The sequence below is a fragment of the Artibeus jamaicensis genome, unplaced genomic scaffold, assembly GCF_021234435.1.
Source record: "Artibeus jamaicensis isolate MK-2021 breed Jamaican fruit bat unplaced genomic scaffold, CSHL_Jam_final scaffold_369, whole genome shotgun sequence".
In the NCBI taxonomy this organism is placed as follows: Eukaryota; Metazoa; Chordata; class Mammalia; order Chiroptera; family Phyllostomidae; genus Artibeus; species Artibeus jamaicensis.
In genome coordinates, this window is record NW_026522042.1 from 44,084,057 (window position 1) to 44,111,746 (window position 27,690).

At 46.3% G+C, this 27,690-nt stretch overlaps 1 protein-coding gene across 2 annotated transcripts in view; it reads right to left on the reverse strand.

Annotated features, from left to right (window-relative positions):
* Positions 1–469: 469 nt before the first annotated feature.
* The window catches only part of ZNF366 (zinc finger protein 366), a 61,490-nt gene continuing 34,269 nt past the window's right edge, over positions 470–27,690 (reverse strand). For both annotated transcript variants that reach the window (XM_037149070.2, XM_037149071.2), the window contains 4 exons: positions 18,378–19,723; positions 15,028–15,219; positions 5,634–5,808; positions 470–4,137 (listed from right to left, as the gene is read on the reverse strand). In XM_037149070.2, coding sequence (XP_037004965.2) covers positions 3,596–4,137; positions 5,634–5,808; positions 15,028–15,219; positions 18,378–19,709 — 2,241 coding nt within the window. In that variant the 5' untranslated portion in view covers positions 19,710–19,723 and the 3' untranslated portion in view covers positions 470–3,595. The remainder of the gene's footprint in view (positions 4,138–5,633; positions 5,809–15,027; positions 15,220–18,377; positions 19,724–27,690) is intronic.

Below are 27,690 nucleotides of genomic sequence, written 5' to 3' on the forward strand. Positions count from 1 at the left end.
TGAGGAAGATGTCACCTGCTTGCAGATGGGCCGGTAGTCATTAATCATTTCTGCACCCTCAAGGAGGGAGAATCAATCCAACACCTGCATCCCCGGACTGAGACCCCAGCCAATGGGAGCTGCCCGGCAGAGGGTGTGAGGGCAGGGGCAGGACTGAGTTGGTGATGGTAGCTTCTTTGCAAAATTTTGGGTATTTGCAAATAACTAACTCAGCTTTTTCAACATGTCTTTATTTGTTTAAATTAACAAAATATAGGTTACATGCTCTTTCAGGTAAACTGCTTTTTCACTGAAGCAGAAAGCAATATTCACAACTTGGGTTGCTATACACTCGGAGTTTTAATTTTTAAATAGCAAGCCAGAACACTGTACAAAATCAACACTCGGTGTAATGTAGTCCAAACATGTGAAGCATTTTAAATGTTAGCTCTGTTACTTTTTGTTCCAGCAAAGCAGACAAAGATCATGATTCAAAACACACTGTTAATATTTTATTAAATGCCTTCAGGGCTTAATAAATATAGTATGAACATTGGGGAAGCTACTTAAATACAAATTCAGCAGTTCCCCTGGCAGAGTTATGAAAAGTCAGCCTCAGTCTCATGGCCAATGGGGAGTGAAATTTTTTTAAAGAATAAAAGAATTGAACAGCAGTATAAGGGGGGTGGTCATAGGCCTGAATTGAAAGAAGAAAGAAAAATATGCCACTTGGTTGGTCAGTGGTTGGTTCAGTATGACAGTGGTCGAAAGCCTGAAAATCATGTGGTAGCGACCTATTTTCAGAGTGTCACAGTGTAACTACTGTCATGCCGTCTTGGTCCTGGAGTGCTGGTAACCTTGGATGGCTTCATCCCTTAGTTCTCTGAGGATGGCCCCAGATGCTCTCCTTCTGGTTTTCATCCAGGTTAATAAGCTTTTTATGAAGGTTGGCCATCCCTTTCCTGAGCCCTGCATTTATGCATAGCTGTCCATATAACTTACTACCCAAACTGGGACACCTTGGAGAGTTTAGGTGACACAACTTGGCAATTACCCTGGGACAACAGGCATAAACCAGGGTTGTCCCAGGCAAACCAGGATGCTGGTCACTCCACAACATACAAAACCAACATTGTAAACTTGGTTCTCAGAAGGTCACTGTATACTCTCCATGGGGTTAGATCTAAATAAATATCTCACACCCAGAGTCAAGGGCTACAAACAGGCCTTAGAATGTACCCCATAGCAACTTTTTATTACTTTTCCTAGACCTTTTTCTCTCTCCAAATGAAATTTCACTTAGAAACCTAACATATCAAACAGAGGACATTTGAGCCACTCAGTGATATGGGCATGAAGACTGAGAGTCTCTCTTTCTCTCTTTGCAGCCCAGGAAGGGCCCTGGCAGGACCTCAGCTCCTCAATGGGCAGCTTTAAAACAACTCTTTGAGACCACACACTTTCTGTCTCAACATTAACTTGTTCCTTAAATGTTCCCCCATGATCCATTTTGGTTGGAAAGGACGAGAGCTTGCTATTCTAGATTTCCTGGCTCCTTTTCCAGCTAGATGGGCCCAGAATGAACTGGAAGTCTGCAACCCTTAACTGCTCAACACATAACTGCTGAAAGAATGAATGTTACAGGACCCTAAGAGCTGGGGACCTCACAGGCCACATGGTCAGCCTCCTGGGTGATTTCTTCAGGGCATTGATGAGATATATTAATAATGCATGAAAAGCAGGTTTTGGGGACAGAGTTGTGCTTGTAATTGCAGAAATCACAATATTCCCTTCACCCTGCCTGTTCAGTGGCAGTGGGAAACCCAAGCAGCTTTGGCACTTTGTGGTGGTGAAGCTGAAGGAAGGCGCTTTAAGCACAGTGGCAGGAGAAATGCACCAAGAATTGACAAAGCAACCCGGTGAATGCTGAGAACTGGATGAGGCTAATGGGGAAGCACCTTGGCCAAGAGAAGAAGTCAGCATCCAGCATTCAGAGGTGGGCCAGGTCTTCTGAAGAAATGTGCTGGGGACTTGGGGAAGAGAGGAAGCACAATAATCAACAGTACCTAGCACTACAAAGAAGAGTTGAAGCTACCAACCCAGAGGCAGTTTTTACATAAACACAGATGCAGTACCAGAGGGTTCCTGCTTATGGTCAGTCAGTGACATCTGTGACATCCTGTCTGTACTGCTTAACCTGGTGCCCAAGCCTGAGGAAAGCCTATCTGCTGGGCTCCACCCACCCATTATAATCATCTTCACTGGCTGGAATTGTGATTCAAGTGTCTGGGTAGACATAATTGGTCATTATAAGCTGGCTATGTATTTTAAAACAATTAAGTGACCATAAACCTCACAGGCATCATCTTGTCATACAGAAAGTACGTGCGTGTCCACCTGTGGGGCTCTTACAGAACAGGTAACAAGTCTAAGCTAGCAGTAGGATTTCAAGGGCTCCTGCTCTCAATCTTAATAAGCCTGAAGCCAGACACAGAAACATCTATGGAGACCCTGGGCAGGGTTCTGGGAGACTATCCTAGCCCAGTCAGTCTCTCTCAGCCCTGTCTGCAACCAAGAACCGTGTGGCCATTTACAAACTAACCAGCGCTGGGCTCCACTCTAGACCAAGTCACTCAGAATCTCAGAAGGTGAGGCCTCAGCGAAGGTATTTCTAAAAAGGCTCTGTGAGCTGATTCTCATGTGCAGGCACATAGAGAACACAGCCCAGACTCTCTGCTGCTAGCAAGTAGCTGCTGGTTATTCTAATACTCCAAACAAGTCAGACCTTAGATTTGAGGACGAAGTCCTCCCATACTCCCCCAGCTCCAGCCCCAAGGAAAAGCCAGCTCTTCTGTGTGGGGAGGAGGCCGCTGAGCCAGGTCTCCTGGCAGGAGCTCTGCTCAGCACACGAGCCTGAGCACTGTCGGGCCATCTGAAAATAATGCTCCCAGTGCTGCCCCTAGCGAAGGTAGCTGGAGCAGAGCAAGGCAGGCCTGGCAGAAGTGTAAGTGTGGCTGGGCTTTCCTTAGTCAAGATTATTTCTTTTCTGTTGAAATTTTATCTTCTTTCTGCAGCGACTATATGAGAACACCCTTTTCAGTAACTCACCCTCCTGTGTCATTTCTGGTATTTTTGATTTTTTAATAAAGGCAACTTTTATATATACAACTACTCATATTTTCATCTATCTGGAAAAAATATTATAACTTTCACACATTCAACTAAATAGTCATTAATAAGGTAACATGTCAAGCACCATATTTTTGCAGCTCAAAAGAAATTTACCTTGTGTTATATATTAGTCAAGGAAAAATAGAATTTCTAAATTCTGTCAGCATCAGCTTACAACTAGATATCCAGAAAAAATATGTACAGTTAATATCTTGGAGATGCCTAAAGTAACACTGAAGAAGGCGCTGCCTGTGTGTTAAAAATCAGGGGCCCGGAATGATCCGAGAAGCATCTACATCACTGATGACGGTCCCTGCTCATCTAGTCTGAGCCATTTGTGAAGATGCGCGCCATCCGCCACACTCCAGCAAATGACCGTCATGCGCAAAGCTATATTTGAACGGCCTACTTCTCATTCCCCAAATGTACTTCTAAAACTGTCCACTTAGATACCTAAAAGCACTGCTTGTTTTTCCATTTTCCTCTCCAGTAATTCTTTTAAACTCTCATCTCTGTGCTTGAAGTACAAGTAATCAGAGAAGGAGGCACCCCGCCGGGCACTCTGCAGCACCCTGAGGTGGGGACACTCGTCTCTGTGGGGGCCATCTCTCTCCTGGCCACCCTCAGCCCCAAGATCGTCCTTGCTCTTCTCCTGGCGGCCTTCTCTCTGCACGTCCTCCCTCTCCTCCCCCACCTTCTCCTCCTCCTCGCAGTCTTCCTGGAGTGTCCTGGGCGCTGGCTGGGGCTTGGTGGAGAGATCCTGGGGCACGCAGAGCTGCCTGCTCTGGGGGTCCAGGCCCGGGCTGTCTCGCTCCACCTCGTAGCAGTTGTCCTCATCCTCCTCTTCGTGGCAGGAGCTGTCCCGGGCGCTGTCCCCATCGGACTGGAATGCCCGGCGCTTCTGGGACAGGTCGAAGGGCTCCTCTTGCTCCAGACTCCTCAGGACCCCTGCCGTCTGCACCAGGGCAATTCTCCCCCTTCCGAAGCCTGCGAGAGCAGAGGCAGTGGTCAGGCCCCAGGAAGAGCCTCTGAAAATGGGTGGTTGCATGGCACTCCGGGATGTTTAGTGTAGTTTAATTTAGCATTTTAAAAACAGAGACACTCCCAGAAAGTATGTGGCGATGGGTCCCGTCTCAGATGGAGTCTACACGAGCCTAACGCCTTTAAGATGAATTTGGCAAGGAGCACCAAAAGCTTAAAATAAGTCTCGCTCTGACTTAGCAATTACACTACTGAGAACTTAAACTATGAAAATTGGCAGGTGCACAAGATCTGTGTATAAGGATGCTCATCACCATAATTTTTAGAATAGAGCCGTCACAGGATTAATAAATAATGGTACACTCATACAATGAACAGTATGTAGAAGATGTAGACACCTAATAATCATAAAAAATATCCTCTACATATTTATTTCATATATTTATAGTGTAGACCCAACTCATTCATTCTCTCTTCTTCCTCTCTTTCAAAAAATGAAAGATGTATGTCAAAAATCTGATAAATGAGGTGATTTTGACATTTTTCCTTTTATTTCTAATGTATTTATTTTACTCTTTCCAGTGAGCTCATATCTTAGCATAAGAAAGAAAACAATAATAAGGGCACTTTCATCTCTAAAAAAAAGGAAAGATGGTCTCTTCTCCTTCTCTGCACGGCGCACAGCGCACTGCATTGGGCGGGGCCACTTACTGCCCGTGTGTTGACCGGCTGCCCGATTGGGTGACTAAGGAGCCACCTGCCAAATTCGGGAGATCTGGAACAGGAACTCCTCACTGCTGAGAGAATAAACGAGGTGAAAACTTTCCCAGGGAGGGACACGTGAGCCCCTGCTCTGCATCCCCGCCGACGGGCCCCACGGAGCAGGAAACTCGCCCTGGCGGAAGATACCTAGTTGTGAATAGGTGAGAGGAGGCCTCGCCTGCTCCAGACAAGCTCCTGCTGACAACAGAGCCGGCAGACCTGTGTTTTCAAAAGGAAAGAAAACCCGCGTGACCTTCAACAGCTGTGCGATGAAGTGGATATAATACAGGCTTTAGAGTCTGCACCGTCTGTGTTCAAATTCTGACTCTGCCACTTTGCCATTGAGCAACTTTGGGCAAATTAATGCCTTAAAGCCCCCATTGCCCCATCTGTAAAATAGGGGTAACAGACGTTCCTCCAGCCTGAAGCTGCTGTGAACATTCAAGGGGGCAAGGCAGCTGATGCAGCGTCCAGAACAAAACACTAATAAAGGTACGGACTGGCATCATTACGATGTTCCAGTTTACTTATGCAGCATTCAATTTTACTTACTATTCAGATCTTAGCATTTTGTTTGTTACAGTGACACAGTGTGCTCCGGCTACCCTGCCATAGCCTCGAAAATTGCACTCTCTTTTTTGACCGTCAGAATAAAATAAAGGCTCCTATAAACAAGGTCACCTCCCATTTGTAACCCACTGGCCTCGTCAGGCTTGGGGACTTCACGGTAGAGTGATTACCTTGAGAATGGAGGCCCCGCTCCATGACCCCGTGTTTGACTTTCATATGGCGCGTCAGGTTCCCCTTCAGGGTGAACTTGCTGGGGCAGTAGAGGCACTTGAAGGGTTTGCTGTCAGAGTGCAGGTGCATGTGGCCCATCAGGTTGTGCATGCGGTTGAATTCCTTCCCACACAGCTGTCAGAGACAGTGACAAGGAGAACACGGGTTACTTGCAGGCAGGGGGCCCTGCCCATGTGCACCCGCACCTGGGCCTGTGTGAGGCCCTTTGTTTGAATCTGGGCATCTTAAGCTGCTTCCAAAGAAAATGTCCCCATGGAAGTCAGGGAGGGGCTGAGTTGTGCCTGGCTCAGGGCTGGGGCAGGTAGGCATGGATTTGCGAGATCCTGGTGCTATGGTGCAGGGTATTTAAACTCAAGGGAAAAAAATCACAAAGTTATAAAAGCTTCTTTTGAACCTTTTGAAAAGGTGACAGGCTGATCTGAGGAAAGCAATTGCTCAAAGTGTGCTTCGCTTGAATAATAGGGATACAATTATTTGTTTAATATTTAGGGAGTATTTACAATATGGAAGGCACTCTCCTAAAACTGCCATGGAATATCTCACTTAATTCTGACATCAGTCCTATGAGATGGGTGCTGTTGTCACTCCATTTTACAGATGCACAGACTGAGGTTGTAAGATGATGGGATTGGCCAAAGCACACAGCTGGTGGGTGCTGGAGCTGGGGGTTAGAAACACAGGTCATTGGACACCAGAGGCTGTGTGGTCAACCACTGCGTCCCCCTGACAATCTCTTCTGTTAGGCTATATCAGGCAATACTTTTCTAATTTTTAAATTAGCTAATTATTGCAATGAATCTCAAAGTTAAAAGGAAGAAGAAGGCATGTAAAGGGAGAAATTGTATCTTTTCTTTGGGTAGAAATTTGAGATATTGGAAATATTATCTAAGGTATACAAAAAGTAAACAGGTTTTACTCATTTTTCTGTGTCATTTTTCTTGATTTCTACTAAAGTGCAAATGCAGGATGGACCACAGCTGTGGTTCTCTGACTTCTTTCGGAAGAGAGACTGTCTTTTCAAAGGCCCTGCTTGCAGATGGGGACAGTGCGAAGCGGGAGCTGCTGCCTCCAGGTTGCTTTGCTTGCTTTTGTGGTCCCCACGCCTCAGCAGAGCAGGGCTGGAGACTCCAGCCCCTCCTTGGCTGAGCTGGGGGGAATGCAAAGGAGGATTTCTGTATTTGTGCTTCGACCAGATTGTTAAAGGAGGGAGGAAGGTTCTCCTGAGGGCAGCAATAGACTGAGAGATGACAGAGAGAGGACTTCGGGTGCAGCGTCCTCTGAAGCTGATGTCAGTTTTCCTTTCTCACTGAAAGGTATTTTCAGGGCCAATGGTGGGGATTTCAGATTGACTTTTTTCATAATGAAGGCAATGTTTTCCTCAGCTAGCTGTGGAGGTCTGAGTTGAGCTGGCCTTGGAAGAAGGAGTCGACCCAACAAATGGCGATCTTAAGAGATTAGCCTAAAAGCATGCTGGGTGGTAGGAGGAAGCCAGCCCGGGATTACACATGCGTCACAGATAACCAACACACACAGGGCCCAGCAGAAGTAACGCCTACGTGAGTGTGGTTGGTAGGGTACTAATATGGGGGTAATAATTTATAGTTTTAATTTGAACATTTCACCTAAAATGTCATATGGTTGAGTGTGATATTGTTATATTACAGAATCACGTGCTTATGATTTTGCAATGAAAGATTTTTGTAATAAAAAAGGGGCCTTATTTGTGCTGGACCCTGTAGAATCTAACGAATGGTTGGTAGTATATTTTTAAGTGATTCACATTTGTGAGTTTTAAGTACTTTTTCCCTTTTTAATTCCTTACAGGCAAGTACAAATTCAGCATACTGATGTTCTGTACTCAGTGTTCAGAGTATCTGCACACCGTAGCCATTTCGAAATGTGGACTCAAGAAGGGAAAGGCTGAGAAGTTGGTCTAATTCCAACATCCTCCGAAGCCTACATGTGGGACAGATACTTGCTTTCTTTTATTTTTAACAAAGACAATTTATTAAGATATCATCAACCTGTGTTTAGTTTTGCACATGTGTGCAAGTTCTGGCAACTTTTTGATCCATGTATTAGCTTGGTTTATGCAGTTCTCCACTCTGGCTAAAGGGAAAAGGCTATGAATCTAAAGACTCTGCATTAAATGTTTCCAGTAGTAGGTCACATTAGAAAAAGTATATTTCATTTGCTTTCTGATTATTTGGAGTGATGCTGCAGCAAAAGATCTGAAGAGAGCAAAATCCATCTCCTCTTCCCTCCCCTGCAACAATGAGATACATAGGGACACAGGAGCTGGAGGCTGGAGGATCAGGCTACTGCACTAGTCCAAGCCCAAATGGGTCTCACGGTCCTACTGGCTAATAGAGAGATATTAGCAGCTGGACTAGTCTGAAAGGGTCTTATAAAGAAGATGGAATTTTCACCTAACTTTGAAGAATGTGTAGAGAGCCCTTTGTTTTGTTTTGATATAAGAATAAAGTATTTTCATTACACATCTTTAGACACTGCATTCCATCTTAAACTACAGGCAAGGTAACTACCACTGTTGTGATCACCATCAGCTGCTTGTTGCTGCTGCAGCTGCTGTAACTTTAGGGTCAGAGCAGATGCTGCAATTCACCTGCCCCGAGGTGCCACCTCCCTTCCCCATCACCTCTCTCACTGCCTCACATACACAAGTGTGCATGAATCACAATGGCTACCACTGGGCATTTTCCAGAATCATCCTCAGCCTTAGACAACCAACATTTATGATCCTTTATCATAGCCCAGTGCATGTTTCTCTATTCTAATGTTTTCTGGTCCTATTCATTCACTACTGGACTTTCTGGGACATTTCAATGGAACAGGGGGACATTGGGACATTAAAATGACATTGTCCCCTGGAGTCAAGGCCTATAGCTTCAAGGCCCATGACACTGGGACACGACTGGTAAACTATATTATATGATGTGTGATTGGTAAAGGAGACGGATTTCTGTGCTGTTGGTAAACTTTAATTTTTATATACTAGATCTATACTTCATGAATTATAGTGCTTATGGGGCCAGCCAACGGAGAGCTTTCCCAGGGCTTAGTGGAGGTTTGTCAACTCTAGAAGATGTTTGGGGCAATCAAAGGTGCCGAGATCATCTTAAAAAATGCTAGGGCTGCCTTCCTTGTCTTCATGGCTAACCTCGACATTAAGCAAAGGGGTACATACATAGTGATACTTAATATCTAGGTATGTGGTTGGGGGAATAAATAAACAAGGAAAATATCCTTGTCAGGAAAATATCACTACCCCATGCAAAAACTCCAAAAAGCAGCCATCACCAACTGTCTTCCTTTCACCACTGCAGTGTATGTAACCCTATCCCCACTAGTTTGTAAACCAGACTCCTCATAGTAGAAGAATAAAGACAATTAACCGAGGCCCCAAGATAGTTGGGACCATTCACATCTCAGTGGTTGGTACCTTTAGCTTCTTCCTCTTGGCCTCTGATCTTTCCACAAAGCCCTTTGGTTTTTACCTAGAACACATGGCCCCTTCATCTTTCTCAGAAGGTTGTCCTCACATGGCAACACATGAGTGTGTGGAGACACTTTGTGTCTCTGAAGTTCAGAATCAGGCCTCCTAGTCGCTGCTAGTGAAGAGAAGCTGAGAAAGAAGATTGGGTTGACTAAAGATGGTGCCCTCAGTGGAGTTTAAGATATGAACTCCGAGCATCCTCACTGTAATAGAGGAGAGGAGTTAGACTGGAAGGAAAAAGAAAGGTTGAGATGGAGTGCCCACATTTCTAGTTTCTTCCTCCGAGAAAAGCAGCCGTCCATGTCAAGTCCCCCCTAAACAGTGACATGTGAGACTAAGGGCTTGCTCAAATCAGTACTTGCTGAATTATCTCTCGCCCAGGCCTGCAAAGGTTAAAATACAGGCAGGAGCTGGTACAGGAGGCTGCTGAAATGGTGAGGCCCTAGTTGCTGTCCTGCAGGTAGTCCTCTCAACCAGCCCGCCCCTCTTGAACTCTCATTCCTCTAAGGAGGGATATGAGAAGCCAGACACGAAATCTCAGCTCTTCCTTTGAGGCCCACTTTTGTGCCTACTTTTTAAGAGGTAGGTGGACTTCAACTTTATAGAAAATAAGAACAAATGTTTCAAACTGTCCTTCAAAAATGGGTTGCACGGATCATTAGGCTTTGAGATGGCAGAACAGAAAGGTAATAGTGAGACCCCAGAGGGATCGAGAACTGCCTCCATTTTCTCTTCTGTAAAATGTCGATAATAATAATAGTTTCTTATGAAGCTTGTTATAAAGATCAAATGAGATCATTTATGTAAAGGGTTTGGCAAATAGAGCTCAATAAATAGAGCTTTTATTACTGTCATTATCATGTATGTCATAGACTCTTTTATATTCCAGAAATAGAAAGATCTTTGAAGATGAGAGCGCTGTTTTTTAAAACTAAATTATTTGGAGGGGATATTGAAGGAAGTGAGGAACTCTTTGAATAAATACCTTTCAGTTTACTCGAGGTATAATAGAAATGGAAGCAGTTGTGTCTGATGGAAAGAGAAGATTTTGTCTTAGATTGGAGGGTTTGGGATAGCCCAGTATCTGGCTCCCTGATCCTTAGCCCTTTAAACAGCTGGCAGGTGCCCCGTTTCTCATCTTCATAGGAGTTCCAGATTCCAGCTTCCTAGTCTCTCTTCTCTCCCCAGTCCAGGGCCTAGAAATGCCTCAGGACACTTCCCATGAGCCCCAGCGACAATGCTGACATCTAGAGTCACTGAGAAGTCAGGTCAGCTGTGTGCACAGACAGGGTGACAGCAGCAGGCAGCTGCTGGGCTGGGGCCAGAAGCCCACAAAGACAAGAAGAGCCACACTGTTTTGTGCCAACCAGCCTGGTCTGAGCCTGAGGACTGAGATGCACCAGGATGCCTGTGTTTTCCTGTTCTGAGAGCAAAGGTCAAAGAGCTGCAGCTTGCAGCCCAGGAGAACGACCTCTGCTAAACTGCCCTTCCCTTATATTCTCCTCTCTCTCTCTGTCTCTCTCTCTTGCTCTCTCTCAATAAGAAGGGTGTTCCTTTCCTCAAAGGGAGAGAGAGGGAGGGAGGGAGAGAGAGACTGTAAACTGTCCAAAAGGGCCGTGAGAAAACAGGAAGCTTTGAAAAGTACAAGAGAAAGCAAGATGAAATCTATTTGCAGGCGGGCCCCTGGGGACATGTGAGGCATTGTTAAGCAGGCAGTTCATACAGCTATATCCTTCCTTCTGCCGAGGAGGGCTTTGCTGCCAAAAGGCTGCTATCTGGTCACTGCCTTAACCCCCTCAATGCCAGCCTGAGAACCTTGATCTCAAGTACTGAGCCCCTAAAAGTCCCACAGGGTTTCTCCTCTACATGGCATCTAAGAGCTTGAAGGGGAAATGGAGCCTGTTTGGTAGAGGTGGTGGGGACCCTTTCAAGGACACCGCAGCCTCTTCTGTCAGCTCTGCCTTAGGCCTTCAGGCCTCTGCTTCAGACTGTGTTGCAGATGACCTGGTGATTCATAACTTAGGCAGCTCCTGGCTTCACCCATCTCAAAGGAGAATTTGTCCCGGAAATTCTGGATGGCTGCTTTTCCTGGACAGGTTTCCCAAAGACGGCAGCTGGTTCTTTGCTCTTATGGAGTGTGGTGGCTACAAGGATAACATCCAAGTGCACCCCTGCGTGCTTACGCACAATCCGGGAAGCATCTTCAGAAACACAGCTTAAGTGCACAGGCGCAGGTCCCTGGAGAAGCTCCAGCTTGCTCCAAGAAGCAAGGAGCCCAGAAGTCGAGCCAAGAGCAAAAGAGCCCAGAAGAGCAGTAATTTTTTATAAGGAAAAAAAAAACATAGAATGGAAACCTTTCCTCTCCTCTAATTTTCCATTCTATTGTTAATGCTTAATCCCACAGTGAGCGAACTTTGCTGCTTGCTGTGGACAGCTGTTTCCATTGAGCATGGGCTGCAGCCATAGAGAAACGGTCATGTTGCAACACGGGGAGGGGTTTATTTTAGGAAGGATTTTTAGTGGTGAGAGTACCAAGAAATTAGAATCTGTTATTTAAAGAATCTCTCCCCCACTTTTTTTTCTTTTGCAAGTTTGGGGTAAAGGAGACAGAGCTAACTCTCAGGATGGCTGGAGCAAGGCCTGCCTTTATTTTTCCAGCCATGCCAACCATGCGAAAGGAATAAGTCTGCCCTATTACCACAATAAAGCCTGGTTTAGTAGTCTGGGCCTGTTCTCCACCCTCGCTAGGTAGCCTGCCAGCCGCTCCTCTCTGATGGCTATGGATTGCATGGCAATGAGCAAAGGACCCTCCATTCCTCTCCCTACTTCCAAACTCCCAATAAGCTCCACCCAGGCCAGATTCCTCAAACTCCATCACAATATCTACAGATGTTGTCCTGTAGAAGCAAAATCTACAGGACATCATCTCGAGATGGCCCATCCACTGTGGCATCTGGAGCAGATATGCTCTCACATTCCTTTGAAATAAAGAAGGTGACAGTAGGAAGAGGATACCAAGCAGGGTGACACTTTATGGGGAGATGGGAACAAATAGAGGCAGAACCTGGAACTTTCCTGGGGACACAGAGCTCTTGAACAGGACTGACACCTGTTCTTGTTTCTGAAATGTCTAAGAATGGAGAAGGGCTGCTTAAGTTGGATAAAAATACCCTTTCACATCCAATGATTTCTGATTTTTGTTCTAACACTATATACACTCTCCTAGGCAGTCTGACCCACAGCATGGTCCACTGAGAGAGCCCGCCACCAGGAAGAAGTGACCCTGAGCAAACTCGGTCCAATTCCTGTGCCAGGCCCGCCTCCCATTGGAGATTAGAAACTGTGCACCATTTCAGAGCTGGCAGTTTATCCTATAAGCACCTCTCTTACGGTGTGACCAGACATCCAGAGACTAACACACACCCAAGGAAAAGTCAAACTGAGTTTCTGAACCATAAAGTTGACCATCAGACGCCCTTTGAACCATGTATGGGGCACTATCATTGAGGCAGAGTCAGGGGCAGCTGTTCACGATGAAAGGCCTGAAACATCCCACTGGGCTGGCTCACTGTGTTATTGGGCCCAGGATGTACTCCATTGTACAGTCTTCTAGGCACTGAGAGAACCCTCTGAATCTCAGATACCTCTGGGCCAAGAAATCCTCCAGGCCTCTCTGAGGCCCTTGATAGAGAGACAGGACTGCCCCTGTGCTCCCAAATCGCACATAGCCTGCAAGCCCTTCCCCTGTATTGGCTCCACCCCCTGATATAACCTTCCATTTCGGAGACATTTTCTGCCCTGGTTAACCATTACTGCTGAATCCAAATTGATGAGGTGGAGGTGGCAGTTGGTTGAACTAGACAGGTGTGAATTTTTAGGGGACTGTTAATAATGCAATGGCTCCCTTCATATTTTAACAATTTTATGTGTTCTCTACCACCAGTTGTTAAGATGAAAACACAATATCTGCTCGAAGTCTAAGAGTAAACTTAACACAAGGAATGAAGAGTGGAAAGGAGATCCCATTTGCACCTTCGTTGTAGGAGCAAGGAAATCCCTGGCAGGTGGGAAGAGCTCTATTAAAAGCGAAGGGGTCAAGGGGCTCTGCAAAGTGGGTAGGAAATCAAAGACGTGTCTAGATGCACAGGAGTGTTCAACCTGCAGCCTTCAGGCTGCATGTGGGCCAGGATGGCTGTTAATGCAGCCCAACACAAAATCGCAAATTTACTTAAAACATTACAAGATTTTTTGTTTTTTGTTAGTGTTCATGTATTTAATGTGTGGCCCAAGACAACTCCTCTTCTTCTAATGTGGCCCAGAGATGCCAAAATGTTGGACATTCCTGGTAGAGAGAGAGAGAAGAGTCGGTCTGTGGGTGTGCGGGCAACCTGAGCAGTCACACAGGACACCAAGATCAGAAGAGTGCTGAGTTTGGCACAATGCCCTGCATTTACTATCTTAAATTCTTCATAGTATTTGAACAAGGAGGCCTTGCATTTTCCTTTTGCACCTGGTCCTGCAAGCAGCTTCCTCCCCCTTCAACTCAAGATGGACATAAATTGACTTTTAAACCACTGGAACTTGAAGGAAAGGAGGGGAAACACAAGCGAGTGGCAGGAAAAGGGCTGGAGGGGGAAATCTCCCTCCCCCACCTCCGGAGAATGCCCACACGGGTCTAGGGAAGCTCTGGTTCCTGACCCCTCTCACCCCATCCAGCAGTGGCCAAGACAGGAAAGAAGTCGCTTCACAGGGGGTTCCTTCAAGTGGGGATAAATGCTGCAGAGGCATTAGGGCAGGAGCAGCCCCTGGAAGCAGGACACCCTACTTTAGAAACAAGGGTCAATGAAGAATATCATTTGGACCCCTCCAGACGTGCAGTCGCAGAAGGCAAAATTCTATTTCAAACACTAAGGCTCTAATGATATGTGATTTCTCTCTTCTTGTCCCTCAGCCTTCTCCTCAAGACTTGGGTAACACTTGTCAGTAGGTCCCTTGAATGAAACTACCCAGTTGTGAGCAAGATTCCTTTTCACTTTAGAAGCGAAGGGAAACAAAGCTGGGGTGGGGGCAGGGGACAACCTGGGAAGGCCGAGCATTTCTGAGTGACACCAGTTGGTGCCTTGGGCTTTACAGATCTACAGCTCACACGTGATCTCAGCTGACTAAATAAAAACCCAACCACGTCACTGCGACACAGAGATTTTCACAAAGATGCTCTGTGGTCCTTGGGAATAAATGAGAAATGCTTCAGATGACCGTGTTCAGTTATTCCTTGGCCCAAGCAAGCATTCCTGAGGTCCCCTGAGGGCTAGTGTCAGAATCTCTGCCATCCTCTCTGAAAGACCTACCCTTAAATTACATTATTCAGCCCAAGTATCAGGAGGGGAGGAGTGGGATGGGAGTGGGGATAGTACTAGAAACTTCCCTGACTCCATTCTGTATTCTACTTATTGGCTTATAAGGGGTAGAGGGCTACAACGGATTGTTCCTTCCTAGAACAGGAGCTCACCACATCACCTTCACCCTTTAACAACCTCACTCTCCAAATGTACCTTCCACCCTCAGACCATCCCCTGCTGTCTGCCTCCATCCCCTGGGCCCTGGCTGCACAGCGGAGGGTCATTGTGAACATAGGTGTGGTGGAAAGAGGGAAAGAGCAACAGATGAGCCTGGGGTTGGTCGTGGACCCACTCTGCGCCTCAGTGGCCCCACTGATGAAACCGATAAGAAGGTTCCCTGGAGGCTCTTCCCCATTGGGCATTTGCACAACCCTCTGAGGCCTCCCTGTTTGCACTCTCCCAGGGCCCCCTGCTCACCTTGCATTTGAAAGGCTTCACATCAGAGTGGACGATCATGTGTGCCTTGAGGGTCTGTTTCTGCACAAAACTCTTATAGCAGAGGTGACACTGGTAGGCGCGGATGTTGGTGTGGATCAGCACGTGCCTCTTCATGTTGGCCAACAGAGTGAACTCCCGCCCACAAATCCCACACTTGTGCTCCTTCACGCCCTGGAGGGAGGCAAGGTTCAAAAACTTGTGGTTAGCAAGTAACGGGCTTTCACCAGGGTTGTGTTTGTGTTTCTCTCTGCCACATAAATCCATGAATAGCTGGCTGATAGATGTTTAGTTCCAAACAGTGTGGCTTTACCTTTATGTATTACTATTTTCTTGAAAAATGTTGATTACATAATCTTTTTTTCTTCTGAAAACCATAAACTACATAAAGTTACAGGAACTGAAAGTCATTGCTTTTGTTGCTCCTGCTGCTGCTGCTGCTGCTGGGGTTAATCCTACAGTGATGGCTCTCAGGGATTAACAGGATTTTGGTGAGAGCCCAGTGCAGTGCTCTGCCACATGAGTCTATAATCTGGCTTTCATGATAATGAAAAAAACAAACCTTCTAAACTGATAATATCGTTTCCCTATGAAAATCAACATTCTCTTGAGTTCTCATCAATGGACTTGAAAATCCCAGAAGAACAACTCATATCCACAGTTTAATAAATTACAACTTGATAATCACCTCTTGAGATGGTTCCCTGCCTGGGTCCCTCCAGCCACAGTGACCTCTGTGGGATTTGGGTATGGAACCTCCTTTCTAAGCCAGCTTCAATATTATAGAGAAATTTGATAAAAAATAGTTTTCTGAATTAGAAAACAGGACCAAGGGAGAAAACAGGACCCAGGGAGGAAACAGAAATTTTCTGTTTCCTTGCTGTTTCTAGTTTCCTTGCTCTGAAAGGAAAAGTGTTTGAATAACTTAAGCATCGATGTCCTCAGTTGAATGAGCACATGGCACTAAAGGGTGGGGTCAGGTCTCTGCCCAGCCACTTACTGGCTGCAGAGCCCCACATAAGCCTTGTGGCCTTTCCTGGTAAAGGCCCCCCCATCTCTAGCTGAAGGGGTGAGCCATAAGAAGCTGGGGACTTCTCCCAGCTAGAATGCTCTCTAGTCTTGATTATGGCAGATGCGTATGGATTTATGCTAATGAAGATATCTCAATTTTATTGCCCTCCTAAGAAAATGAATTTTTAAAATGCATTGCATATTCAAACCATGAGTTTAAAATTATGAAATTAATGAAAACTATTTTCTTGATGGATTGTAAAATTTACTTCAGCATCATCGCTCTGAAGATTCTCTCTAGCCCCAGCTGGTGTAGCTCAGTGGATTGAGTGCTGGCCTGTGAACCAAAGTGTTGCAGGTTTGACTGCCAGCCAGGGCACATGCCTGGGTTGCAGGCCAGGTCCCCAGGATGGAGCATTCAAGAGGCAACCACACTTTGATGTTTCTCTCCCTCTCTTTCTTCTTCCCTTCTCTCTTAAAAAAAATCATCTCTATACTTGGCTATGATCCAGTTGTGCTGGGACCAAGAAGTATCTACTTATCACTGTCTTTAGAGAATTCCGAGTAAAATTCACATGTGGGCTGGCCCAGAACCCCTGTGAATGGGATCCTGGACACAGCTGTGGGGAACACAGGAGGTTTCTGAGTCCTTAAAAGGATCAGTGAAACCAGAGAGGGGGAGCCTGCTGGGGCTGTTAGGGACGAGGGGAGGGAAGGGGCGGAGAAAGGGAAGTCTGGCCAGCGGTGCTCAAGAGCTCAGGTGCTGGAGCCAGAGATCCTGGGTGACCTCCACATACCGCAGTGTCTCATTCGCAGTTTTCATGTAATGACACCCGTAAGTAGCTCTTAGCGTTTGTGAAGAGGATTAAATTAGAAGTAAAGCAGCTGGCACATAGCAAGTGTTCAGTAAATACTACCTACCTCTCATTATTCACTGACATCCTTTATTCAAATGCATTTTGTTTCCTAATTTAAATGAGACTCATTTCAGATACCAGGCTGTTTCCCATTTGACTTCATTTTCTACTATCTTAGTAGAAAATGCACTTTTGAAGTGCACTTTTGATCCCCTTTCCACACATGTAGGAAATCAGCAAATGATCCCCTGGGTGGCTGAACCTCAGGCTGGTTTCTTAGTTGGTGGTTCCCTCACTTGGCAGGCCCCTCCTCTCTGGATGCTGCCTACAGGTGCCCCATGGAGGGCAGCAGCCACATGCAGAGCCCACGAGGTAGCCACACCGCTCATCTCTGCAGCAGAGCCAGACATGTCCTGTGTTTTGTCCTAACCTATCAAATGAAACCCATTATGGCAGAACATAAATGGTATCTTGGCTGGGTAAAGCCCTCCACCAACATTTAAGAACTAAAAAATGTTTTAGAAACTCTGGCTTGCTGGAAGTCTCTCCTGCCAAGAAAACCACTTGAGGTCAAAGGCGTGAGGGTAAAGGTCAGCAGGGCAAACCTCCCCTCTGAGAAGCTCAAAGCAGCCCCATGAGAGCTCAGCTGGGTCAGATTTCATGGACACCACTGGAAAGTTCCTTATTTTCGTTGATCCTGAATGATTCCAGGGCTTCGATTACACATTAGGCTGAACAAAGACCCATGGGCCTGCATTTCTCCTTGAAGACCCGGCCTCAGGGAAGATAAAACCCAACCAACTAAAGAAGGTGCTCTCTCCTGCCTCCTAGATATAAACCACACCGCCCCACTGTCAACCAGGCAGGGGCTCCACCAGGGGAAGCACAGACCCTGCTGGACACAGCTTTGTGTCCCCAGAGCCACTTGCCTATGAAGCAGGTCTCCCAGTGAGGGAGAAAACAGCCGGAAAGGTAGCCACTGCTTCAGCAGCAAGAGACCAAGAGGATTCTCTAGAAAAAGGCTCTGATTAATGTATCTCAGACACAGAGGTGGTCTGGAGTAGACAGAGCCTGAGGACACACTCATGCTAGTGCCCTGGATGAAGTTTCCAGAAACTGAAGTGTAGAAATTCTAGGAAGCTAGGAAGCAAGTGCACAAAGACCAGCTGTTTCCTTCATCCTTCCCGCCCTCTTCTCCAAGCGGCCCACGTTATTTCTAGGCCCATCTGAGACTCTAGAAGGCTAGAGGGGAGAGGGCTTGATCGCTAGTCTCCTCTTGCTTGCCCATTTCAAGGTGAGGATGGACGGCAGGGCTCAGGGACTGGAAGCCTCTCGCCCAGGGTCACACGGCTCCTCCAGTCGGAAATAGGCAGCAGGGCAGGCCTCCCACCCCAGTCCCACGGCTCTCCTCACTCTCCCCAGCGCCAGGCCGCCCCCGCCCCAGACCGAGGCCCTGCGCAGTACCTTGTGGGTGAGAGAGTGCTGCTTGAGGTGGTGGGGCTGCACGAACTCCATGCCGCACTCGGAGCAGATGTAGGGCCGGATGTCCTTGTGCTTCATCATGTGGTTCTGCAGCTGGCTCGGGTACTGGAAGGTCTTGTCGCACTCGGAGCAGTTGTATTGGATGGGTCCGCGGTGCGTGGTGAGGTGCCTCTTCAGCTGGGCCAGCGTGGGAAAGTCGAGGCCGCACTCCACGCAGATGTTCTCCCGCCCGCTGGCATGCTTGGCCTCGTGGGCCTTGAGCTCGCTGGGGTATGCGAAGCCCCGGCCGCACACGCGGCAGTTGTGCGGCTTGACCTCGCTGTGCTGCATCATGTGGCGCTTCAGGTGGCTGGTCTGGGTGAAGGCCTTGTGGCACACCTGGCATTTGTGGGGCCTGGTGCCCTGGTGGGTGAGCATGTGGGTGTGCAGGTGGCTGAGCTGCTTGAAGAGCTTCCCGCAGCGGGTGCACGCGTGTGGCTTGATCCCGCTGTGGCCCAGGATGTGAGTCACCAGGTTGTACTTGGAGGTGTAGGACTTCTCGCAGTTGGGGCACTGCCAGCGCTTCTGCGCCCCGCCCACGTCCACGTAGTAGCTGTCATCGATCTGCACGTTCACGTCCACCCTCTCCACCTTCTGCTTGGTCTCTTCGTTCTCCTGGGGCTCAGCCTTTCGGGTCAGCGGTGGGTCCGCGGGCTGCTTGGGCATGAAGGCGTGCCGGCTGAAGGGGAAAGGGGAGGCTGAGGGCATGAAGAAGGGGAACATGAGTCCCGGGGGGACTTTGGGGTAGTAGGAGTAGGGCGCGGGCAAGAACGGAGCCGGGGTCGGCTGGGGCCACACAGCACTGGGCTTCACGGGCTCCTGCTTGACGGGTTTGCCCCCCGTGTGCTCCAGGGTGCGGTAGAACTGGAAGCCCACGTTGCACAGGTCAATCATCTGCGAGTCATACTTGGGGCGCGGCGGCTGCGGGAACAGCAGAGGGAAGTTCGGGAGGCCGTGGGTTTTGCTCTCCTCGGAGTGGAGGACAAGAGTGGCTTCTTCAGATGCATGGTTATAGGGCATCTTGGTGGGCACGCTCTTCCGTTTCCGAGACCCTGCTCCTTCAAAGACTCCTGGGAATCCGTCAAGGTCTCCTGGAGGGGGTTCATACCGGAACTGGGAAAAAGGCCCCCGGAGAGCTTCTGGGAAGGGGTGTCTTTGGGGAGCCTTCCCTCGGGAAGCCGCTGGCTGCAGGTAGTGGGGGATGGAGGGGGACCTCTTCACACCCAGACTGAAGTGCACATCCTCATCTTTGATCATCTTCATTTCCTTCTGCATCCTTGGCAATTTTCCTTTAAAGAGAAAGAAACTTATTGTTTAAAAAAAAAATTCCTTCTCCATTAAGGGTTTTGGCTGGATGTCAGTACTAATGTATGAAGAGCAATGCTTGCTTAATACTGACCCTCATTTATCCTCAGGCTATTCAGAATAGCCCGCCTCCCCCTTTGCAAACCTGGCTACAATTGTGGAGAACACTGGCCCCTTGGAGTGCGACCCTGGGCTCCAGGAAATCCTCAGCCACAGAGCCATAGCCGGGAGGGGCTGGCGTGGGGGCCGTGGGGCACTAGATTGGGAAGAAGAAACCTGAGAACCCATGGAGCTGTTGTCCCCACCAAGGCCCACAGAGATGAAGCAGCACCCTCGAGTCCCACAGCCACTCCGTGCAAGGGCCAGACCTGGTACACCTTCTGCTGCGGCTCTTCAGCCTGAGATGGAATTACGAACACCGATGGTGACTTAGCTGTGTCTTTTAAGATTGTTTCTTCTCTAAGGGAGCCAGTGATTTCCAGTGATTTCTCCATCTTTGGACCTTGCTGCTGGGGGAAGGGGAGGGTTAAGGCCACGCTGGACAGGGGATTTTAACAACTAACTCGGACTTTGGGTTTTCTGAGTATCTACCCCAAGCAAGGTGTGCTGCTGGGATGTATCAAGTGGACAAAATCAATGTGATGAAGAAAAGCATGTAACCCAATGTGACAAAGTCGTCTCGGCACTTATGCGTTTTAATCTGACACCCAAAGCAGCCTCGGGGGGAAATTCCAGGATTGTGAGTCAAAAACTGTGCTGCATCTCCCACTTCACACGGGCGTCAGAATAAAGCACGGCCTTTGGTGACTCCTGCAGAACAGACATTTCCCTGCTGAGCCGGGTACCGCCGCCTGGCTGCCCACATCACAGGTGTCTGGGAGCGGCTGTGGGGCCGCAGTCTGAACCAGGGGCCTGCTTCCTCTCACACATCTCCTCGCCATCTTTTTATCCTCCTCACCTGGATACTGGTGGGAAGATCTCAGTGGCCGATGCCGTAATTATAGTGAGAGCTTTTCTACATACATCTCTTCAGTTTTAAAGGGATTGGTCGTTTTTGCTCATTAGAGGATTACCAATCGCCCTGGCCAGGTGTAAGGCCTGCCCTCAGGTCACTGGAGATAGGGCTGGGATAGGGTCCTGGACTAACTCGGGGACTCAGCCCCCCTTGGCCATGGCCACACACTGAGCAGTACAGGTCGAGGGGCCCAGGGGTGAGAAGGTCCAAAACTCCCAGTACTTTTCTGTTGTCCTTGGTAAGGTAAATATCATTTTTCTAAGTATTTAGATATTCCCAAATTGCATGTGTATGTATATGAGATGTTTGAGAACTGCAGCACAATTTTTAAAAATGGCACTTTTTATATTGGGTTACCAATTCTAAGCACAGATGATCTAATTGAGGGAAAATTATGTGCCCTTATTTTATGAATACTCAGGCCTTTAAATTTAAAGTTGTTACATGAAAGTGTTAGAGAACCGAAGCATAAATCCATCAATCTTTGTGTCTATGTGAGTGGGAAGACAGCCCCGGGTTGTCTTCCTTCTCTGGGTTCCAGGCTTGGTGATGAATAGGGAGAGCTTGTGTGTCCAGCAAAAGGGAGGCCCAGCCCTGAGCCCCTCCTTCTGCTCCTTTCTGACATTATTAACTAAATGCTAGTCTTTCTACCACCGATGCCTCAAGCCCCAGGCACTGGTAGGAAGGGACAAGTGTAGTCAGAGGATGAAATGTCCAGCTTCATGAGACTGGGAGAGTGTTGGGCAGGGTATCAAAATGGGGGGAGTGGTGCTGTCACTATCCAAAGGACCGGGACAGCATGGAGAGGCAGAAGCTCTCAGGCAGTTTTTCACGTTTCCTAGATTGCCACTGGGCTTGCAGTTCGGCGAGCTGGGAGCCCTGAACTCTGTAGCATTATAGAAGTATTGGCCTGCCCCAAGAATTTGTCGCATCTATAGACATGATCCGCTTTCAGACGAGGCTGATGTGTCCTATTAAAATGGAGGGAAAATAGCAGCTCCTTTTTCTGGAATTTCATTTTGGCCACAGTTGGTTTTATGCCCTCTTTGGACATAAAACCCTATTTGTAAAAAGTCTGCTCAGACTGGAGAGGACTCTTCCAGGCGACTAGTGACTATGGCAAACCAAGCAGAGCCCATCCAGGTGCAGATGGATCTTGTTGGTTTTGTTCTGATCTGGTCAAAAGAATCAGTTGATTCTTACTTCATATTAGAGAGCTTGGCTGGAAAATTAAGCTCTCCAGTATAAATACCACAACATGGGCCAGAACTTACTGAATTTTTTGTGTATTGTATTGTTAAGAAAGTATTTGAAAACGTGTGGCTAATGATGTCTGGTGTCTTTATGTTTTATATCTTATACTGGAAATCTACTTAATTGGAAAGGAATGTTATCTCTAGTTTTGAAACTGAAGGTATTTCAGTTTATACACATTATTGTCACCTTTGTTTAGCATTTTTGTTTTTAGTTGTGACATTGTCTACTAGTTGACTCATCTTACTATATTAGGAGTGACATAATGTAGTGGTCATTTCAAAAGCACACTTATTTCAGTGTCTGCATTTTAATTTTATCACCATTGACCTAGTAAAGCAAAGAAAGATTGTTGAACAGAAGTAATGTGTTTTTTAACACAAATGGCAGACTATGTCCCCCCAACCCAGAGACTTTACATACGTACATTTTAGTTTCCTTCCTATTTCAGTATAATAAAAATTTCTCCCAGTTTCTGACTTGTGCATATATATACCTCCACCCTAAATTAGTGGTTATCAACATAGGAGGTTTAAAAAAACCACTGGGATCCATCCATGGAGATTTCCCTGGATCTTAAAACAGCAGTCCTTTTCTGCATGAAAATCTTAAGAAGCATGGCCAATCCCTACAGGGAAGGGCTGAGGAGAAGCTAGATCTGTTAACTCCCAGCCCACTGAAGAGGCAAGACAGCTAGAGTTGTTGCTACTTGCCAGTATTCCTGTCTTCTGAGCACAGGCTACCAAGACCAAGCCATAGAGGATAAAAGAAAAGCACCCCCAAAACAAATCCATATTGGGGATGAGGAGCATCGAAGGGAAGAGCAGGGAAAAGTTGTCTTCCTCGGGGGTAATTTATCTTGAAATCAGTCAGTTCGACACTCAGAGCAGCCTCTGCAAAACTATTCATCGACCCCCAGAAAACCTCAAAGTGTGCCACCCACATGGTCCCCTCTCTTTCTAAGAGGAGGTCCACAGACATCCGTGACAGTTATGAGATTCCTATGGGAAGCAGAAAAGGTTTGGGGGGCAGCACTGATCTACTTGGACGAGGCAGGGCAGCCGCAGGGAGCGGCAGGCCCTCCCCGGTCAGTGATCTAACTGCTCCCAGAAAACCGGGAGGTTATAGGATAGGTCCCCATTAGGACATGCTGAAACGATGGGTAAAAAGAAGGAAGAACTAGAATTGTAAAAGTACACAGCTGCTGGACAGTGGGAGGCACGTCGGTTTGGAGCCTGAGGGTCTGGGTTGGAACACAGGCTTTGTGTTACAGCTGTGGAAACTGAGCGCGGTCTGGGCAGGACCCAGTGTCATCTGTGACACAAGGGTTGGGCTGTCCCCACTGGGTGCACGAAGACTCTAAAGTATTAGAGTGTGTATGTGAAACTGAACAGTGTGGTCCTCGAGGGGTAAGGAAGAGTGGACAGGAGCGGATGGCTGAGGTGACGGTCCATGAACGATGCTGACCGACATAATCTCTGTTTTCCAAATTGAAGCTCTGTTCACTATTGACTGGCATCTGGGCTTCCACTTTGCAAGTTCAAAACCAAGGCTTTGCCTATCGACCCTGAGTTAGTCTTGTCATAGTAGTGAATGTGAACCACACACAATGAGGCCAGTGGGTTAGGCCAGGTGATTTTCTTTATTCAGTGTGCAGATACCCCTCATCCCTCCTCTATGGCTCTGTTTCCTATTATGAAGATAATATCTCTGGGCCTTTATTAATAACAAATGGCTTTGGTAAATGGAGACAAAAGGGATTGGGTGGTCCTGTGAGCTATTTCAGTCAGTTTATGGGAAGCTGAAGAATTGCCCCTCATCTAGTATCAAATGCCACCTTCCTAGGATCAGGAGGACCTGTTTGTCAAACTCAAAGACTCAGGCACTGGGGCAGTGCTGGGTCAACACTGGCTCTTGCAACTCCTGTTACACTGTGAGGGCAGGGACTAGGTCTGTTTTACTCATGCTGTGTTTCCAGTCCCTCGCAAAGTGCCCGGCACAAAGTAGATGACCCGTAAACTGCTGTGGGACAAAAAAGAAATGAATGGTTCTTGTTTTTAAAGTCTCCATACGGAACTTCATGGGCATGAACAACGGTGTGGGGATTGACTGTGGGAGCAGGGGGGGGGATGGGCAGAGGAGGGCAAAGAGGGAAAAATTGGGACAACTGTAATAGAATAACAACAAAAATAATTAAGAAAAAATAAAATGTATGATTTTATCTTACATTATTCACAGCAGGTGACTTTGGGGGTGTCCCTAATCAGATCACAGGTACAGTCACAAATTCTCAGGTAGTTGTCGTGGGAAGAACTCGATACACACACTTTGGTGTGTGGTGTTGCTTACCCTCCTCAGTTTCCAAGGGCATCATTCTCTGAATAGACCTCGGATTTGAGGAAAGCCCTGATTCCCGGCTTCGCTAATGCTAGGAAGCCATCCTTAAAGTGCCACAAGGTTCTGCAACCCAGTCGTAAAACAGACGCCCAGAGAGTCCCACGGGCAGCAGGAGGAAGAAAGACCGCCGGACTGAGAATGTCAAGCATACACTGAAGCCGAAGGAGTGGTTTATGTATGCTTTAACCCAAAGGAAATGTTTAGGAAGTTAGTCGCAGTTTACCCTTTGTAGTAACATGGGGGTGGGGAAGGAGAGGCCTTAGACAGAATAATCATACATTTTTATTGCTATGTTCAGAGAATGTTTTAAGTTCCTGGCGTTCTTCCATGTATACTCAATCACCAAACCCAATAGGCTCTACGTCAGCAACAAATTGTTTGGGGAGGAAAATACTGTGCTGATCTGTTAGAAGAATCTGGGACTCAGGACGGACGTCTTCTTTTTTTAAAAAAATATATTTGCCCTGGCTGGTGTAGCTCAGTGGATTGAGTGTGGGCTGCAAACCAAAGAGTGGCCAGTTCAATTCCCAGCCAGGGCACACGCCTGGGTTGTGGGCCAGGTCCCCAGTGGGGGCCATGCGAGAAGCAACCACACACTGATGTTTCTCTCCCTTTCTCCCTCCCTTCCTCTCTCTCTCTAAAAATAAATAAATAAAATTTAAAACATATTTTATTGTATTTTAACAGGTATTATCTGTAACAGTTAGTTATGGGGAAGTAGTGATTGAATAATTTTAAGAACAAAAACAAAATCTCCTCTTTGAACCATAATGACCAAAAAGAAATGCAAGACCTAACCAACATGAAACTACATTTAGTTTGGGGGGGGGGGAATGCTCCTAATAATGCCCTTTAATTGGGAATTCACCTACTGCACCAAAATATAAATATTCCCCAGATAAAATTACTGGTATTTTGTGGTTCTCATTCGCATTGAAGGTCATTCCAGTAAATGCTAGTGGAAGAGTCATGGTGAGTCAGCATGCTGGGGGAGACCTATTTACCTCCTTTCTGTTCATCCTGAAATTCATGGGGGGAAATCTCTCAAATTCTTTGTTCCCTGAATATTTCCAAGGTTTCATCGGAAAATGGTACATTTTACTATTGGAGACACTGGCTTCCCTTTTAATCTGGCACTTCACTTAGGTGGTCTGCTCTCAACAAAAATGGAAGCAAGGGAGAGGTCAGAGCTGAGGAAAAGTTGAAGAACGAGAAACAGTGCTAAGAGCAGCCAAGGTTGGGGAGTTGGGGGAGGATAACAGGAAGGTGAGATGAGAAATGTGTGGACAGACTGCCAACTTCTCTGTTTGTACAAAAAGATCTTGTAAGACTCCTCTGATGTGGAATTTTATTATATCACCTGGTTCTTCCTGAATTTGTGATAACAGAAGGAGACTTTGAGTCTTAGCATTAAATGTTCTAATGATTCGACATAATTGTCTTAATATATGTATAGCTGTACTGCTGATTTCTCCATCTGCAGGTATTTGGCAAAAAAATCATTCAGTCTTGTATTCTTGTGATTGGCAGGAATAAAAGGTCTCTCTAAGCATCTGGAACATAGGGAAATATGTTCTCAAAGAATGGCCTGCCCTGTCATCCCCTGGGTTAGTGGTAGAGCCAAGAAGAAATAGAAATGGTACAAGAGGTGATGAGATGCTTGGTAGCCAGACCCCAGGGTGCTTCTGGATGCTCTTGTGGATGCCATTTAACTTATAAACCAAAATTCCTCTCATTTGATTACAAAAGCTAATCTGTCAACCCATGGCATGGATTGAGTCCCCTGGGTGGTCAGAAATATTAATGAGACTTTTTCACAGGTGAAATAATCAATTGAGCTCATGTAATTTATTTAATTAAGTTCTAAATACCACCAAAACATAATAGTGTTAAAGTCATGTCTATTTTTCCATGGTTTAAATTGTCCCTAATAACATGTTTAGATACCATTTTTGTATACATATTTTTAAAGAGTCCTTATTCAACAACAGGAACAAATCCAGCTACTCACTTGCATAGGTTAAATGGATACATATTTACCAAAGTTCTTAATGCCTAGGTCTAGTTTCTGGAAAGCAGGAGTGAGTACAATCACTGGAGCACCGGAGCAGCTGCTAGTGTGTTGGGGTTATCTCGTGACCCATTTAAAGGAAGGAAATGAATTGTAGATATGACTTAGCAGTTCTCTTTCCCAATGCTCAGAGCTACTAGAGCTCTTGTGGATAGAGTCCCAACTGGAATGTTCGTTTTTCTCCTACTTTCATTGGGGAAAATGTCCTTAGAATGTATGTCAACTGTTTTGTGTTGTTTTATGTTCATAGATCAAGTAAACTTTGATATACCTACTGATAGCTAAGCAACTATACACACACACATGCATATTAAAAGCCTCATTTTCTCTACCTCTGGGAATGACAGTATATTTGGTCTGGTGGGCCTCAGGATTGGTAGATAATGCCAGGAAATATCCAATGAGAACTATCTGACCAGTGTGAGCTTCTGCAAGCAAAAGTGGTAAGGATCAGCACATAATAGAGGTTAGCCACGTGTAAAAGGAATCTATTTTGAAAGTGAAACTCAAGGCAGTATTTTTTGCAGTGGGGGGAATGAAGAACTATTTTATATCTTGAATGCAGTGGTGGTTACACATCTCTCTATTTGTCAAAACTCATCCAACTCAAAGGATAAATTTTACTGTATGTGCATTAAAAGTAAGTTTAAAAATATAAAAGAAACTTACAAAAAATAATACTTTGCACATCATTGTATAAAGAGTAATAGAGAGTATTTGGAAAATATCCGACACTCAAGGTGACCAGACTCATCCTCTAATCAGTTCATATCTATGGAATATATCCAATAATATGCATGTGACTTATAAGGAGGGAACTGGGTTATATGAATTGATAATATTAATTTCTGCTCTATCCAAAAGGTAATGGCAGAAAATGGCTTTTTTTTTCTTGTATGCAGTCTATTCAGCAAGGATACTGTGGGGCAGGGATTGGGCATTAAGCTATCCTTCAAGGTCTTCTAATCTTTGGCCCTGATTGCATTCAGTAAACAATAATTGCTAAAACATTCTTTGATATATAAAGTAGTCTACCATCAGTGGACAAGATCATTCTTGTCATTAGAAAATGTAAATCAATAGATTGGCATTGATATTCAGATCCATAGATCGCTCTTGGAATCATTTTCCTTAAGCCTGATTAAGTGAGTCCTCTTATAAAATGGAATTCATGAATCTCCAAACCACAGACCAAATTCTGAGTCATGGCAACC